Source organism: Crocuta crocuta, unplaced genomic scaffold, assembly GCF_008692635.1.
Source record: "Crocuta crocuta isolate KB4526 unplaced genomic scaffold, BGI_CrCroc_1.0 scaffold614, whole genome shotgun sequence".
NCBI lineage: Eukaryota > Metazoa > Chordata > Mammalia > Carnivora > Hyaenidae > Crocuta > Crocuta crocuta.
This window is the reverse complement of record NW_027529673.1, coordinates 541620-560212: the sequence shown is the minus strand read 5'-3', so window position 1 is coordinate 560212 and position 18593 is coordinate 541620. Positions and strand designations below refer to the sequence as shown.

Below are 18593 nucleotides of genomic sequence, written 5' to 3'. Positions count from 1 at the left end.
AGACTTCTAGTTTTTTGATTCTTTTTGGTTCATTATCACCAATATTTTGGTTCTTACACAAAAATCCCTTCAAATTTCATCATTCACTTAAGTGAGTTTAATCTGTTTTTCACTCCCTTATGCATGCCCCAAGAACTTGTCTGCCCTTTCCTCAACTAAGCTAAGAAGCTGTGGGGCATGCATTTAAAATTATAGTCAACTGCGGTTGGCTCTGGTTGAATTTCTTAGCTGTGGAACAGGCTTTCCATTTCCAGCTATACATCACTGACAATCTATGCTCTTAAAGTGTCCGTTTCTTTCAAAAGTGTGATTTTTCAGTAAAACTTTCCAAATACTCCTTCAATGAGTTCTATCATTAGGGGGTTGCATGAAAAAAAGAATCTCTGGGATACTGTTATTTCAAACCCAGAAAGAGGCTCCAAGACTTTAATAGGGACCTCAGTGTAGGCAAGTCATGTACCTATTACCTGGTAACTTCCTTTGAGCCTCCAGAGTCAGCCATTGTATGCATTAATTAAACATGGTTATGTCCATTCCTTGCTTTCTCATAGATTTCAAAATAACACCCAGATTTTTTACCTTTCTTAATATGCAGGAAGGCCCTATATATAGTTTTGGTTTAGCTACATATACCCACATTCATCCTTCCTTCCAGCCCTTTTGAACTACTTGCAAGGCCCAAAAGCATATTCCCATTTCTTCAGGCTTGTGCTTTATTCTTTCCTAAAGTACCCTTTTCCCATTTATTCCCATTTTGCCCAGGCTTGTGCTATTTATTTTTCAAAATTTAGATACAAGTGTCACCTAAAATGACTTACCCAAAAGCACCATGATGGTTAGTTTTATGTGTCAAGTTGACTAGACCACAGTGTTTTTAAAGATGGTGTTTTTAAAGATGATATTAATATTTACATTGGTAGACTTTGAGAAAAGCATATTACCCTCCATAAGGTGGGTAGGCCTCATTCAAGTAAGTTGAAGGCCTTCACAAGAAAAAAATGACCTCCCCGAGCAAGAATAAATTGTGCTAGTACTTGGACTTTAACTAAAATTGGCTTTGGACTTTAACTGTGTCTCTTTCCTCAGTCTCTGGCCTGCTTGCTTACCCTGCAGATTTTAGATTTGCCAAGTTTCTACAATCATATGAGACTCTCTCTCTGTTAATCTATCTTCCTCTCTCTCTATTTTTCTCTGTGTTCCTCTGTCTCTCTCTGAGTTTATGTATACACACACACACACACACACACACACACACACACACACACACACTATTGGTTCTGATTTTCTGGGGAACTCTAATACATCACCCATTCTCTTCCGAATTAGATGTTATTTGCTCTTCTTTGTTCTCCCAAGATGTTAATGGCCCTGTTTCTCCCATGTTACTCCAACCATACTGTGCGGATTGATTAGAGTGCAACTCTTCTGTAGATGAGACTCCCCATTTCACTTTATATTCCAGCAACCTAACATGATGGTGAGTATATGCTAGACACTGTGCTAACTGATGTGGATCAGTGAACAGCACCACTTACAGAAACATCCAACTCAAAACCATTAGCATCTCTGAGATTCCTCCTTTTCTCAGTTCCAACATCTAACCACTAAATAAATGATTCTTAACATATTTAATTCACATTCTCTTTGAGATTTTGATTTTAAAAAACTGGACTCTCTCTCAAGAAAAATATACAATTTCCACTAAATTTCACATATTTTTGAACTACATCAACCCAGCCAGCTTGTTGGATAGGCGCTATGATGGACATTTAGTGTACAATGATCAATAAGACAACATCATTGCTCTCAGTGACTTTCTCCACATACTGTTAGAGAGTGACACATAATCAAATAACTACAATTTAATAAATGTAATAATCAAAGGAGAGAAACATTAAGACTGGTGAATGCTTTCAGAGAAGTAGCATTTGACCTAAGTCTTGAAGGAGCAAAAGATGTAGTAGACAATAAAAGTTTAAGGAAACAGGAAATCCTTAGAGGGAGACTTCAAAAACAAAGTAATTATAGTTTTAATATCAATAGCAGCAATACTTCTATACATCATTCAAAGTGGCTTTGCATATTTTAACATATTTAATACTTACAAGAATCACTTTAGGTGAATGCTGTTATCTACTGGTTTGCCAGGACTGCCATACCATAGAAGTACCACAGGCTGGGTGCATTTTCCCCTCACTAGACTGGGATTTTGATGGGCTGGCTTGAGGCATCTCAAGCAGTGGTTCTCACAGTGTGATGATCTGTCCTGACCTTCCAGAAAGATGACTCTTGAGAAAAATGACACTAGATTCTCTTATCTTTTTATTGTCTCATACTACCACAACTTCACTTATTAACACAAGCTGATGGTCTCTCAATTTATATTTCCAGAGTAAATATTACTCTGAAATATCCAGCAGTCTATCTGACATCTCCTTTGGAAAGTTTCAAAAGTATACTCAAGAACAGTACATCAAAAATCATAATACTAACATTCCTTCCTCATGCCACATCTGTCCAGTTGACTACATCTTTGGGAATAAAAGTGTTTTGTCCTGGGGCACCTGGGTGGCTCAATAGGTTAAGTGTCTGACTCTTGACTTCAGCTCAGGTCATGATCTCACAGTTCATGAGATCAAGCCCCGCATCAGGCTCTCCACTGACAGTATGGAGACTGCTTTGGATTCCCTCTCTCCCTGTCTCTCTGCCCCTCCCCTTCTTGCTCTCTCTCTCTCTCAAAACAAATAAATAAACATTAAACAAATTTTACAAGTATTCTCTCCTGCAGAATAAGCCAGAAAACTTGGAGTCTTCTATGATACCTCATATCTCAGTTGTGCTGCTTGGCTAGTCAGTCACATACCACCTTACCACCTTTTTGCCTGCACATTGTTTTCTCTGTGATTTCTTCATTCCTTGCTCCCTGCACATCAACTCATACTATCCTTTAGCCCCTTCTCCACAATGCAATCTGTGTAATCTTTAAAAAAAAACAAAAACAAAAGAAAAACAGGGAGNCTCTCTCTCTCTCTCTCTCTCTTAGAAATAAAAAAAAAAAAAAGATTACTTACTAGTTATTTAATATATATATTTTTTTGTTTCAGGATCCCATGTAGGATACCACATTATATTTAATCATCATGTNGGTCTACTGATAGCTAAAATACACTTTCAGTTGTATTACATGACTTGTAAACATATATTTCATGTTTATCACAAGAACATTTTGCAGGTACATTAGATAACTATTATACAAACTGACTTAAGGAGTTATATGCCAGCTGTATTATGTATTCAGAGTATCTATGTTAATTAATTGAAATTCTTCTGCATGGTAGACTTAAGTATTTCCCCTTTATTTATTCTTTAATTTGTATCATCATGGACTCAACTATATTTATTATATACCTATATAAAATAAATTAGGCTATAACCTAATACTACTTTATTTATTCTATTGCTCAAATTTTTCCATCTTTGGCCATTGCAAGTGATATCCATGGGTTCCTCTGGTTCCTTTTATTGAAGAATATTTCTTCTGCTCTATTCACTTTTTCTGTTATTCAAATTGCATTCATGTTACTTCTTTGAAATTATCCCACAGCTCTTGATTTTTTTCATTTTTTTTTCACTTTACATTCTAGTTTGGGAAGTTTTTATCTTCAAGACAAGATTCTTGTCTCAGAGATGTCAGATCCATTGGTGAGCACATTAAAAGGCATTCTTCATTTCTGTTACGCTGTTTTTTTATTTTTAACAGTCCTTTGAGTCTTTCTTAGAGTCTTTCCACCTGTCGGCTTTACTATCCTGTTCTTGCACGTAGTTAATTTGTCTTGTTAGAGCCTTTAATATATTATTGATAACTATTTAAATTCCCTATGTGATATTTTCAATCTATCTCATATTCAGTTAGGGTTTACTTTGCTTTGATTGCTTTGTCTTTTTAGACTTATTTTTCTCACCTTTTGGTATGCCTTGTAAGTTTTTACTGGAAGTCACATATATTTTATTGAGTGATAGGAACTGAGGTAGATAGGCTTTTAAGGTAGGATTTGTGCTAATCTGGCAAGGAGTTGGGCAGTGTTTAATTGGAGCTGTAGGTGCTGGAGGCTTCAAATTTCCATAGGTCTTTGTTTTTGTCCTCACTCTTGACTTTGGGCTTTCCCGTATACTATTCCTTAGATATTGTCTGCCTTGTAACTCTTTTAGCGTCATGATACTGGAGCTCTGTTGATTCATGGGAGAGTATTAAGGTGGGAGGGGACATTGTGTTCTAAAATATACTGATTAAATTTCAGTCTTTTATGTGGCCAGTGTCTTGGGGCTGTCTCCGATGGAATAGCTTTCCTTTCCCTCTAGCTCCTACTTTTGTGGTTATGGCATTCCCAATTTATTTCCTTGAAACCCTGACCAGTGTGGCCTATGCTTTATTTCCCCTAGGTGAGACAGAAAAGCTGGAATCTCCTTCCTCTGGCTGGGATAAGCCTCTGGTCATCATTTCCTTCTGAATTAAACAGGTTTTTGATGGAGAAGGCTGAAAGCTTATTTCATAATGGTACTTCTCTGCAGTCATCTCTGCAGTTTTAGGGGTGACAGTTTGTCCTGTGACTTCATTCTCTCATAGCCCAAGAAAAGTTGTGGATTTTCCATTTATCTAACTTTTTCTTGCTGTGAGGATGGGAGTGCCCAGGACTTTTATACGTTAGGCTTGACACCAGAGATCTCATGTTACTTTTAAACATAAAACATGTCCCTTATTTGCATCTGCGATTATCTTTACCTTTTTCTAATTCTAGAAAACTGTCTCGATACAGTTTATATAAATCTTTGGTAGGAAGATAAGTTCTTCTGATAATGACAGTGTGATTATCTAGGTGAAGCATCAGAATTCCAATGTGAGTCATTTTAGACATGGTTTGACGAAGTTACCTGAAGATGAGCACCACGGATGAAGAATTTAATCAAGATTAATACTTTCATTTTAAAAGGTTGATAAGGTGGGTGAGCACATTAATGGTTTTATCCACTAAATGTTTTGGTGCTAAGAATTGATGTCTTTGTCTTACCTAGTAAAGAATTTTTATTTCTTGGCAGAAAAAAAAGATTATTTATAAGCTGAACTACAGTAGTAATTTTTCTCAATTGACAAAAGGCAGAATTTTTGCCTCAGGTCCTTATCTGGTAGCTCATTGTATATTGGGCTCTTTCACAATCAAAGTTTAATAGGTATGGGTGAGAGATTAATTTTATCAGAAAGCCTCTTTCTCATTAAAAAAAAATAGATTTGCCAGTTGAAAAGCAGCTAAACATTGTTTAAGCATGTTTAAATATTGTTTAAACATTAAATATTGCTTAATACAAATAAAATACCTTTTATTTTTATTATTTTTTAATGTTTTAATTTTTTCTGAGAGAGAGAGAGAGACACAGCATGAACAGGGGAGGGTCAGAGAGAGAGGGAGACACAGAATCTGAAGCAGGCTCCAGGCTCTGAGCTAGCTGTCAGCACAGAACCCGAAGCGGGACTCGAACCCACAAACCGCGAGATCATGACCTGAGCCAAAGTCGGACGCTTAACCGACTGAGCAAGCCAGGTGCCCCATATAATACCTTTTAAAACATTAAAATACAATTCTCTTTTTTGTTAAAATAAATACGCAGTGTTATGCATATTTTATAAACTAGATATAACAAAATATGAAGCCATTATGTGTTTTCTCCTTTCATTTTTGCCCATTTATATTTTCTGAATTGTATATAATGAATAAGTACTACTTTCATGCAAAGAAAAAACTGCAGAAGTTAAAACAGAAAAAAAAACCTAATTAATAAAATTGGTCTTGAATAGAATTTGGGCTTTATTTGTTAAGCCAGTTCCTAATTTCTTTAGCTGAGAAGGCACACACAGAAAAGCCAATCTTCCCGTATCTTCTCCGTTTTCATTCTTGCCTGTCAGAACCATAACCCTTCAAAAGACCTGGCTCAAATGTACATGGCGTTGGCATTTCTATTACACTAGGTCTCAGGTCTCTTGCTAATTGTAAAGTTCTTCCAGTATAAAGTTAATAATGAGGAGGAGGGAGAAGAGGAAGAAGGGGATGAAGATGATGATCATTTCCACTTACCATTTGTTAAGCACTTAAATATACATCTTACTGATGTTNTTTTTTTTTTTTTTTTTGGTTATCAATATGCACCAAATGAATGTATTGTTTTTCCCACTAAGTGTTGTTCTGGAAAAGAGCTAGAGACCCAAGAGATATACAGTCCAGGTGTGAATATTGAAGAATTGGCTCATGTCCTATTAGCTCAAAGATGAAGAATGAGGTTCTTAGTGGTTTTTATTAACAAGGACTCATAGAACATACAAGGAAAATAAAAGATATCCTATTCCGGTGGACAAGTGGTGAGAACTGATTAATACTAATTAATCCATAAATATTATTCCCATTCACAGATGAAGAAAAGGGAAATCAAACAGGTTAAGAAATTTTCACAAATTTCCCTTGTCACAACCCATGGAGCTCACTTTTTCATGTGGGCTCTTGTTTCTCCAAACTTTGACACATAATAAGTACTCTGTAAACTTATTTAGTAGTTGAGCTATTTAGAGAGCACTTGGTATTTGTGAACCAAATTTTCAGTATTTATCATGGCCTGCAGATCCCTCTGTTAATTCACAATTAGAAGCCAACTTTAATCACAACTAGCATTTGAAGTCCAGAATCTCTAAGCAAATAGAATTGTTTTCCATTGTGGAAAAAAACTGCCATTCTATATCATTGTTCTGTACTGTGCTTCAAAATGTTTTTCCAAATTTTTGTTTGTTGAAGTATTGTCACTTTCCTTTTTAGACACCATCACTGTGACAATGCACTAACTTTGTATCTCCTGGCATAAGTTTTATAGCTAAGTAACAATAGCTTACTTACTTAGTACTTTCATAAATATTATCACATTGGATAATCCCTTTGGAAATAGGGCAGATATTACTGCTTTCATTTAAGGATGAAGAGACTAGATCTCCAAGAACTTTAGTGATTTGCTTAGAGTCATACAGCTTTTAAAGCACAGAGCTAGGCCTCAAGGGGAGTTCTCTGACTTTGGGTCTTGTGTTCTTCCCTCTATTATATAGCTTGATAATAAAAAGCCTTTCTCTTTGTCATTTGTTTAATGATACACTATAAATTCTTCGATAGCTTGAGTTTCTACTTTATTCTTACTCAATCTTTTAATCTCTTAATTGTTTATCTTTTGTTCCAGTCAGAATTTTTAATTGCACACAACAGAGACTAACTGGCTGATTTAAACAGAAAAAGAATTTGCTGAGAAGATATTGGATAATTCAGGAAATCATGGAGAAGGAGGTTCAGAAATGAGTGGGAACAAGGGAGGAGGGAGTAGCAGTGAAGAGATTTGCTAAAACCATGCTATAGATCACAGGATATTCCTTTGCTGGTACTTCTGGTCTCACAAGCCCTAAAAATTGGATGCTGTTATCACAATTGCCTTTGCCCACTACCAGAAATGTTTTTCATTGTCCTTGCTTCTATATGTCACTATCTGTTTCAAAGTCTTGGATGGATATCTGTGATTGAGTATGGATCATATGGTCATGCTCTAGCCTCAGAGGAAGTTGGAAAACCAAGTCCAAGTGTTTTTAGTCTCCATTATGGGAGATAAGCTCTTTCTCACCCCAAACTTCATTACGCATACCCTTCACCAAACGTAACAAGATGGTTGAAATCATTGAAAGTCCCCAACCATAACAACAACAAAAATGACCAAATTCTAGTACTGATTCCAACTTAGTTTTATATGTTCTTTCTTTAGGCTAACTTACTTTGGGACAAGAAACATATTTAACTTACAACTCTGACTCAGTTGTCATTCAACCAATAATTGCTCTTGCTCTGCAGCATTCTGAAAGGTCTAAACTTGTCATGTAAAGTTCATTTACCTGAGATATTCCCTTTCCATAGTTACCTTCTCATATTTCTTTCAAATGAGTGAGCTTCATCGGGGCCTGACAGAATGAACTAGTGCTTTACAAAATATTTCCAAGCATGAAAAATATATTTGGCATCCTTCCATGTCTTGGGATTTTAAGATATACCTTATGCTTTTACTTTAAGAATTATAAATATTTCTTTTATAAACATGTTTCTAAGCCTGAATAATCCTTTTCTCTATAGTATTTTTGAACAGTGGCTCCGAAGGCACCATCCTCTTCAAGAAGTTTATCCAGAAGCTAATGCACCCATTGGACACAACCGGGAGTCCTACATGGTTCCTTTTATACCTCTATACAGAAATGGTGATTTCTTTATTTCATCCAGAGATCTGGGCTATGACTATAGCAACCTACAAGATTCAGGTAAAGTTTGGGTCACCTGGGTGGCTCAGTCAGTTAAGTGCCCGACTTCAGCTCAGGTCATGATCTCACGGTTCGTGGGTTTGAGCCCCGCATCAGGCTCTGTGCTGACAGCTCAGAGCCCAGAGCCTTCTTCAGAGTCTGTGTCTCCCCCTCTCTCTGACCCTCCCCTGCTCATGCTGCCTCTCTTTCTCTCTCTCTCAGAAATAAATAAAACATTTCAAAAAAAATTTTTTTTAAAGATTCAGGTATAGTTTAATTTCTTTCACATGAAATGATGAATCTTGTACAACCAATTTCTTTTGAGAAAGTATATAACCTTCTGTTTTTACAATGTTATCCCCAAAGCCTCCAAATTGGTGAAAGAAAGCACACAACAAAACTTAATTTATGCTAATTTATTATTATATGAACTAAGTTTCAAGGATCTTTAATTTCATATCCATTCTGCTTAATATAGAGCATTTTATATATGGCAGCCATGGAGAGAACACTACAATTAAAATCAGAAAGGAAACAGAGGGTTTAAGACCTAATTCTATCAACTGACTGTTAAACGACCTTGGAAATTCTGCTCCAATCTGTGAATCTGTTTTTTAACCTGAAATATCAGGGTCAGAATACTTCAAAGAGATATTATGATAATTAAATGAATATGATATATTAAAGAGTCCTGTGTGGTATGGACAAGATAAATATCTAGTAGTTTTAGCGAGGCCTGGGTGGCTCTTTTGGTTCAGTGTCCAACTCTTGATTTCAATTCAGGTCATGAACCCAGGGTCATGGAATTGAGCCCTGTGTTGATCCATGCTCAGCTCGAGCCTGCTTGGGATTCATATTCTCCCTCTCTTTCTCTCTCTCTCTCCTTCCCCTGCTTGCACACACACTCTCTCTCTCCAAAATAGATAAGTAAATAAGTAAAAAGAAAAAATATATGTATAGTACTTTTAGAATCATCTTTGGAAGCTTTCTGCTATGGTTACCAAGAAAACTTGTGGATGTTTTTATTTTAAGCCCAATTAATAATAACAATAACAACAATAACAACAGAAAGAGGAGGAGGAGGAAGAAGAAGAAAGAATGAATATAATATTATTGCTATGACTATGATTAAACTAATAATATAAAACTCTAAGGTGATAACTATGTCTGGGCTTTAAGTAATCTTCATGAGTAGAAATACATCAATATCTTCCTAAAAAATGAGAAACAGGTAACAATGTCTTCCCCCACCGAAAAACCTGCTACATGCAGATCTCGTACATGCGTTACTAATCAATCATATATTAGGGTGAGTATTATTATCTCTAGAAAGAGGTGAAGCCACTGATACTACGAGAATTTAAATGACTTCCCCAATATCAAACACCAATATGTGGAGGAGCCAGATGTCAATACTATATGGCCCTCTCTTCATTTCACTACAATGCTCTACTCTAACACAAGAGGATCAACATCCAAACACAGTAAACAAAAACAAAAACAAAATATATGGCTTGTGGGTAAGAGGTATTCAATAAGCATTGATGTTTCATTATATTCATTGATAATTCATAAAAATTATAATTCATAAAAACAAGTAAAGTAAAAGAACAAATTAATGACATTTACCAACGTCCTACCTCTTGTGATAGATTTTAAGAACATAAAGGACTCACATAGTTCCAAACCTCAAGCTCTAAATTCAGTGTGGAAGTCAGATGATTGTGCAAGAAAGTACAAAACATCAGTCTGTGTTAAGTGCAGCAAAAGAGTCATAAACAAAATCCAACAGGAGCACAGAGGAGAAAGCAATGACTTCTGAATAATTCAACCTAGAAAGACAAGACCTTGAAAGATGAACAGGCAGGTAGCAGAGAGAAAATGGTGGCGAATGTTCTACATGAAGAGAATAACAAGAAAAAATAGAAGTGGAGAGTGTATGGTGTATTTATAGAATGCAAAATTCTCCTATTTGAGTAGGATAAGCAATGGAAAATTACCCTAAGGAGAGAAATGGAGTCATTTCACAATAGCTAACACATATTGAGTACCGTTTTATGTGCCAGAAACCTTTCTAGGTGTGCTGTGTGCATTATTTAAACTTCATAACTATCCTATGAATTAGGTACTATTATTTCTTTTTTCCTATTCAGGTGAGGAAACAGAGTCCTAAAGAATATACATAACTTGTCCCAGGCCATCTAGCTAGTATGTGGCATAGCAGAACCACAATTTAGGGCTAACAGGAGAACCTATATTTTATCAACATTTACCTGCTCTTTGGGAGATCATTAGTTGAACAAATATGGCTTTGATTAACATATTTTGCTTTATCTGAAAATCATAGGCAATGGAAGGAATACTAAAATGGCTGCCATTGGAAATCAGTTCTTTCAAAACATTGAGATCATTGAAAGCACTGAGAAAAGAGAATTTTGTAAAGGGCAGAGGTATGGTAAGGGGAGGGCTTTCTGTAAGTCAAAAAAGGGACAGTCTCAGGTAACATGCTTTTCCTTCCATCTATAAACACCCCACCATACATAAGGGAAGGACCGTATTTGTAATGGCTTTTCAAAGATTCACCACTTAGCGTTTTATGATTCCCATTTCCAAAACATGCCAGATTATTTCATTGGCTCATGCTTTTAAACATGCTGTTCTCTCTGGCTAAATTTTGATCCTGTTTATCCATTTGTCAGCCTCTCAGATATTAAATCATTTTATGCATATATGTAGTCATGTTTAATCATTCCTTTATTAGAGTGCATGGTAATTTGTTATGTATGAATCTTTCCCTGCTCCACCTTGACTGTGTACTCTACAAGATTAGAATTGTTATCTTTCAAGCTTCTCTAGTTTAAATATCAAATGATATCTGGTATCATTGGGGTGAAATCAATGAATCAATTTGAGTACAAGTGATATTGATCATGAAGGGCGGTATCTCTTAACCAATATAAGTAAAGCTTGCTAGAAAAATGTCACCCCTCTTAATGCCCAGGTCATTTTTAGATATATCTTCTTAACATATTTCAAGCCTTCTATCACACTAGGTACTTTTGAGGTGGTGTTACTGATTTATTTATTCTTTCTACATACATGTATTTAATAACTACTTTGAACAAAGCATGGTTGTAGATACAATGCATACAGTGGTAAACAACAGAGTCTCTATCTTTATGGAGTCTACATCCTAATGGAAGACCTTAAACAACTACTTACCTAATGACTTATTTGTAGATATACCTATGTCTAGCGGTCAATGAAGTGATATTTCAGAGGATATCAGTATAACAGGAAGAAGTAATTAGTTGAAAAGGGGGGGGGGTCTTGATTCTAGGTTTTGGCCATATTGCTAAAATAACAGACACCATTGATAAATTTTAAACATTGTTTTGAGTTTTCTAAAGATTACTGTTGCTTCAGTATGTAGGAAATTTTGCAGCAGTTGCAAAGCACATTCAGGGAAGGTGGTGAAGATGCTATTACAAGAGTCCAGAAGGTAGGTAGAGAAGGAGAAAACATGAAAGAATTTGATATTATTTTGAATTTATATAAAATGTACAGAACTTGGAAAATGATTCTAAGGTGAGAATCATGGATTCAAATGAATCATAGGAGATAAGAAAGTAGGGGATATTGGGGATGCCTTTAAGCTTTCTGGCCTGTGAATATGATGAATGGTGACAGGTTCACTGAGACAGTGTCAGTAGGAGGCCAGACATGGTGGGGATCTCATGTTTGCATTTATTATGCAGAGAAATGGGATGACAGGAGATATCAGGGTAAATATGTCTCTGGGGCAGTTGGTTGGCCTCGAAACTCAGAAGACATTCTGGCCTGCAGATACCAATAGGATAAAAGTTATAGACATCAGAAGGTAAATTATTATCTCTGTGAATCTTCACAATCTTATGTAGTAGTGATTTTTATTTTGTTTTGCTGGTAAATTGAGAACAGAAAGGTAAAGTGATGAATTCTAATTCACAAAGCTACTAAAAGTGGCTAATATTGAATCCCAAACTAATTTTCTCCCCATCACTCCACACTAGAGAAGGTTCTCTTTAGTCCCTATGTGCCTTGTACATTATGTTCCATCTCATGGCTCCTTCTCTGGAGACCAAATAGGTAGTTTTTACTGAAAAGGCAATAAAATCCATCAGAGGAAAGAAGGGAGAGCGGGCTCCAAGAGTCACATTAGGGTCTTTAGCTATTTATTATTTATTTCTACTTAAATATTTTTAAAAATTAAAATTGATTTGAATGGACTACTACATGGCAATGAGAAACAATGAAATCTGGCCATGTGTAGCAACATGGATGGACCTTGAGGGTGTTATGCTGAGCGAAATAAGTCAGGCAGAGAAGGACAAATATCATAGGTTTGCACATATAGGAGGATTAGGAGGAACTTGACGGAGGAACAAGGGGGAGAAGAAGGGCGGAAATGGTGGGGGAAAGGGAGAGAAGCAAACCATGNTGAGATGTTGTATTTGTTTAGGCTACTTGCCATACAGCTGTGAATCTATACCATTAATTTTAGAGAAGTTTGACTTAAAATCAACAATAGCAATTGCCTATTTTCTATTTTATGAATTATTCTATCATTTCTTTTGTCCATTCCAGGAGTTTAAAATTTATTCTTATTTATTGTTAAACTTTAGGCCTACTAAAAAAAAATCTTTAAAAACTGCTTCATGTAATTTAGTTCAAGAAGTTTATTATTCATCATTCAGGTACTCATGTTTATAATTACTTAAGTGTTTTCTGTAAAAGGCAGCTGGTGTCTAGCATTTGTCAAACATTTTCTCTTATAATCGAATTTAGTGATGCTTTTAAAAATTGAGCAGCAGGTGATTTTGTCTGCATGCATAACTGATTAAAAGGCAAGACCAAAAAGCTTTGGCAATGAAAGGTTGTGTCCTTAATGCTGTTGGAAAATGCGAACTTGCTCTGTGTATGATACTGCTCTATCGAGAGCTTCCTTATCCCAATATATCCCTAAGACCTTGACATTTGATGTTAAAAATGAGAAGAGGAGACACGATCACAGTACTAGAGCACCCCATTCTGCAGTTGCAATTTGATGACGGGGCTTCTATCATTCACAGATGCGTTCGGTAGCTATGCTGCCTGTGTGTATACATAGGTACATGCTGTTCCCTTTTTCCTGGAATGGCTCGCCGTCATCACATGCTCAAGTTTTCATTCATTCTCCTACTCAGTGAGATAGTCTTCTGGGAGGCTGCCCTTGACTCCCCAGACAGATATGAGCTCTTTCCGCCAGGATTCCATTGTATCTTTTGCCTACTTCCATCATTACAGTATCACTCTTGAAATAATTTGTTTACTTATTGGCCTTCTCTTCCAGTTATTGTTTCCTTCAGGCCAGGGATTCTACTTGTTTATCTTTTCACTTACAGTGCCAGGACCACCACTTGCCATGTAATGTGTCTCAGTGCACATTTGCTTTCTGAATGAATGAATGAAGAATGAAAGATAAAACAAATAAGACATAATACTTGCCTCTCCAGAACTTATGAGGCTTTCAAGCCTGAAAATACATATAATACACATAAGTAATTACATATAATACATATAGATAATTACAACACAGAGACAATAGTGCCAAGGATCACAAGGGAAATAGTCTGAGAATCCAAAAGAGAGCTGACTTGAGTCAGTAATCAAAGCAGTTTTGACGAAAAAAACTCTTATTAGAAGCAGGCTCAACTGAAATACTGTTGAAATTATGAAATAACAAGAATTGTTAACAGTTATAAATTGCTTTCTATGTTCTAGACATTTTCCCAAGGGCTATAGATACATTGTCTGGTTTAAATATTATAGGCAAACTTTCCAAGTTACAGATTCCTAATTCATTAAGTTAGGATAATGGTCCCTAACTAACATACGAGTTTGTTTTGTGGGTAAATGAGCTTATGGTTTGAACATGATAGAGCACAAAACAAAAGGCTTTATTATTATTCTGAAGAGAAAGGCTAACAAGAAAAATGGAATTTAGGTAGGCAAGGCAAAAATAGAACAATCATTATATTAAGAAATAACTTAAAGTTGCATTCTTTGGGTCAAAGCAAGGAGCTGAGAAAGTCTGAACTTTCATGTGGTGCCATTAAGAAATACAAAGTGTTTCAAGGAAGTCCATTGGTAGCAGTAAAAACTGAGACCACTTAGAGTGAACTGAAGTAGAGAGATTATAAGAGAAGCTGAAGAGCAGGACAGGCAGAGACAGTATTTTAAAACTGACTTGAGCTAAGCCTGAAATAGAGGAAATCATATTTACTATGGAATATCTATATACTCTGCATTTTGCTACTTTATTTTATTTTTAAATGTTTTATTTATTTTTGAGAGAGAGGGACAGCATGAACAGGGGAGGGGCAGAGAGAGGGAGACACAGAATCCGAAGACAGGCTCTAGGCTGTGAGCTAGCTGTCAGCACAGAGACGGATGCGGGGCTCAAACCCATGAATCATGAGATCATGACCTGAGTTGACGTCGGATGCCTAACAGACAGCCACCCAGGTACCCCTATGCTAGATATTTTAAACATACTTTATATACTGAAATGACCACTAGCAATATAAGCCAGGCATTTGTAGTCCCATTTTCAAATTAATTTTAAATACATTGAAAACACTAACTTTCTGATATTTCTTTTTAATTTTAGCTTTTTGGCTTTCATTGTTTAGATTTAAATATCACAGTTCTTAATGTTTCATATAATTTATTTGGTAATGGTGTCCCTTCCGGATGAAGAGAAATTCTAAATTGTAACACTGTTCAAATTATGCTTAATGAGTTCTAGGAATTTTAGAAGTAACTTAGTGACAGCTGGCAAAAGACGGTGTCAAGGACAGAAGGAGAAATGGACAGGATTTTAGCCCTATAGCCCCAAAGAAGCCAGGGAAGCTACACCTTTATCTTCTTTGAATAGATATTAGGCTTTAGTACTGTGAAATTCATTTTTAACAAATTCTCTTGATTAAAAAAAAAAGGAACATTCTTACTTTAATCGTTCTGAACATTATTGAGGTTTATGGTGAACAGTGAGACTTTCATTTTAATTTTTATTTCATGTTGCTACCCATGCTTTCCAAGGTATATTATTAAATAAATATTTTTTTTCTCATTGGTTTGTGGATCTCATTTTTATTATACATGGAGTTTACATATACATAAAAACCTTGGTTTGTGAACATAATTCATTCTGGAAACATGCCTGTCATTCAAAGCACTCGTATATCAAAGAGAATTTCAAGAACCACTGGCTCAGTTGTAATCATATAATGTTCGGCATCACGTACTACTCATATTGTAAGACGTCACTCATTTATCAAGTGAAAATTTATTGGAGATGTTTGCTCATCCTGCAGAACACTCACAGAGCAAGTTACTCACGATAGGTGTTACTGTAGTTGCAATTCCAGAACTTCCTAAGGTTTTTACTCCATTTTTTATTGTACTGGACATATAATTAACTTTTCTAAATAATCAGGACTTTCAAAAATGCAAATGGCAGAAGCTCCATAGGAATGAGATTAGATTTAAAAAAGGTATTTTTTGGTTTAAAAAAATCCAAGGAGGGATGAACACTCAAACTCTGGGAAAGGCAGAAATGCAGCTGAGACTGAGGAAGAGCAAGAACCAAGGAACTAAAAGCCCTAAAGACTCTCTGTGTCTCTGTCCCTCTGTCCCTCTCACTATCTCACTCATTCTCTAGCTCTCATCTCTATTTTTTGGGGTGCATTCATCCTGTCTTCTACAGGTTGAGAAGTAAGGCTATCATTAGCTCCTAAGAGCTGATAACAGCATCACAGTGAATTCTGAGAAGTGATTCTGATTGGCCCATCTTGAGTCAGTGGTCTACCATGTATCAATCAACTATGGCCAAGGAAAGAGTTTGCAAAGAATATTATAATTCCTGTATCAGCGAGGGTGGAGCAGGTACAGGTTCAAAAATCTATGGCTTAAATAAGTTACTTTATTTATTGCTCAAATAGCAATCTTGGCATATTGTTGAATATCAGCTCCATAATTCCAGGGTCCAGAGCTGCTTCATTCTTGTTTCCATAAGACCTAGGGCTTAATCTGGACCACACGGTCCATGATGGCTCATCAACACACCACCTGCATTACAGCTAAGCAAAAAGAAAAAAGGAAAACAGAGAAGACACATTTTTTTCTTTTTAAGGAAAAGGCCCCAAAGTTACATATATTGTTTCGGCACAAGACTTGAGTCACATAGACATCATTTACTACAAAGTAAGCCCAAGATGCACTCTCTTCTTTGTATACAAAATGAATAGGAATATCTTGGAGTTTCTTAGAAATAGTGATGGGTATTTTTTTTTTTTTTATTTCTAGGAGAGAGAGAGACAGCGTGAGCAGGGGAGGGTCAGAGAGAGAGGGAGACACAGACTCTGAAATAGGCTCCAGGCTCTGAGCTGGCAGCCAGCACAGAGCCCGACGCGGGGCTCGAACCCACGAACTGTGAGATCATGACCCAAGCGAAAGTCGGACGCTCAACCGACTGAGCCACCCAGGCGCCCCGGGTATTTTTAAATCAAGCAAAAAGATACAGTAAATTATTAACTCCAAGAGGAAAATAATGTAAGGAAATATAATCGTTCCACTGTGAGTAATACTTATATTCTAAAACTAATGAACGGGTACCTGGGTGGCTCAGTCTGTTAAGCAGCTGACTTCAGCTCAGGTCAAGATCTCATGGTCTGTGAGTTTTAGCCCCGCGTAGGACTCTGTGCTGACAGCTCAGAGCCTGGAGCCTGCTTAGGTTTCCATGTCTTCCTCTCTCTCTCTCTGCCCCTCCCCTGCCTGTGCTTGCTTGCTCTCTCTCTCTCTCTCTCTCTCTCTCTCTCTCTCAAAAATAAATAAACATTAAAAAAACTAAAACTAATGAAAATCCTAGATGTGGATGTCACCCCAAATCGTGATGCATTATGCCAAAAAGACTTAGGAAAGAAAAGGGGAGTTGTGAGAGAACAATAATCATTATTGCATGTGAAGGACTCCAGATATAAACTTGATGAATTAAAAGATGGTAATATTTGGTTATTACTTTTAAATATGGAAGCAAATATCAGAAGAAAGAACTAAAAATCTTAATAGCTGACTTGGTTATAGGCACTGCATAATTTACAGATCAGGTGTTATCAATCAATTTTAAAACGTTCCAACAAGGAGGTATTATGTTCCTGTCTTCCTGATGAAGAAACTAAGGCTTAGGAGTATTAGGTGTGACTTTTCTGAGCTCTTACTAAGTAGCAGAGCTGGCATTCAAACCTAAGCATCTGTCTCCACAGTACTCTGCAAAGATAATTAATGATTATGATGGTGATGATGATGATGATGCTAATGATGACAATAGTAAAAACATTGGGATATCTTTCTGTTTCAGAACAGGACATTTTTCAAGATTACATAAAGCCCTACTTAGAACAAGCAAGTCGGATTTGGCCATGGCTCATTGGGGCTGCTGTGGTAGGCTCTGTCCTCACTATTGTGCTGGGAAGGCTCACGAGCCAGTTGTGTCGTCGTCGCAAAAGAAAGCAGCTTCATGAAGAAAGACAGCCCCTCCTCATGGAAAAGGAGGATTACCACAGCTTGTTGTATCAGACTCATGTATAAAAGGCTTAGGCCACAGAGTAGGGCCCAGAAGGCTTACCTCACTTTAATTCAAATGATGCTCAAGTCCCAAGAGCAGTCCCTGGTACTGGTTTGTGAAGACTATGATCAGAATTGGCATCTAACAAAAAAAGGTACCCCCCCTCCTCCAATTCAGGTATATATTCTACCTGTGTTTGCCTCACTGCTTTTCGATCATCCCTTTGACAGTTTTCCTGAAACCTGTATTTCTAAGAAAAAGATGCCATTTGGCATTGAGTAACTGCTACTTGTATTTGAATGAAAGTGCTCTTATAAAAATGTGGGAATAATTTTGATTTTTCCTCCTGACTGTTTAATGAAATATTTCTTTTTTATTGTCTTCTTTCTTTGATTTTAATAAAATAGTAACAAATTTACATAGAGTGACTCCTTTGAGCTTGGGAAGTACATTTTTATTTTCCTCAGAAAGCATGTTTGCTTTATGTTTTACATTCTTGCTCCAAAATGTGTTAGGAACTTCAAATAAACAATAACCTTTAGCTGTTTCCTGCCGTGGTTCTGAATATGTGTTTGAAGGTCACCGAAAATA

General features: G+C 36.4%; 1 protein-coding gene across 1 annotated transcript in view; it reads left to right on the top strand.

Annotated features, from left to right (window-relative positions):
- The window catches only part of TYR (tyrosinase), a 94748-nt gene extending 76446 nt beyond the window's left edge, over window positions 1-18302 (top strand). Inside the window, exons 4-5 of the mRNA XM_077763037.1 lie at window positions 8196-8377; window positions 17796-18302. Of these exons, the coding sequence (XP_077619163.1) occupies window positions 8196-8377; window positions 17796-18025 (412 nt within the window). The 3' untranslated portion in view covers window positions 18026-18302. The remainder of the gene's footprint in view (window positions 1-8195; window positions 8378-17795) is intronic.
- The last annotated feature ends 291 nt before the right edge of the window (window positions 18303-18593 follow it).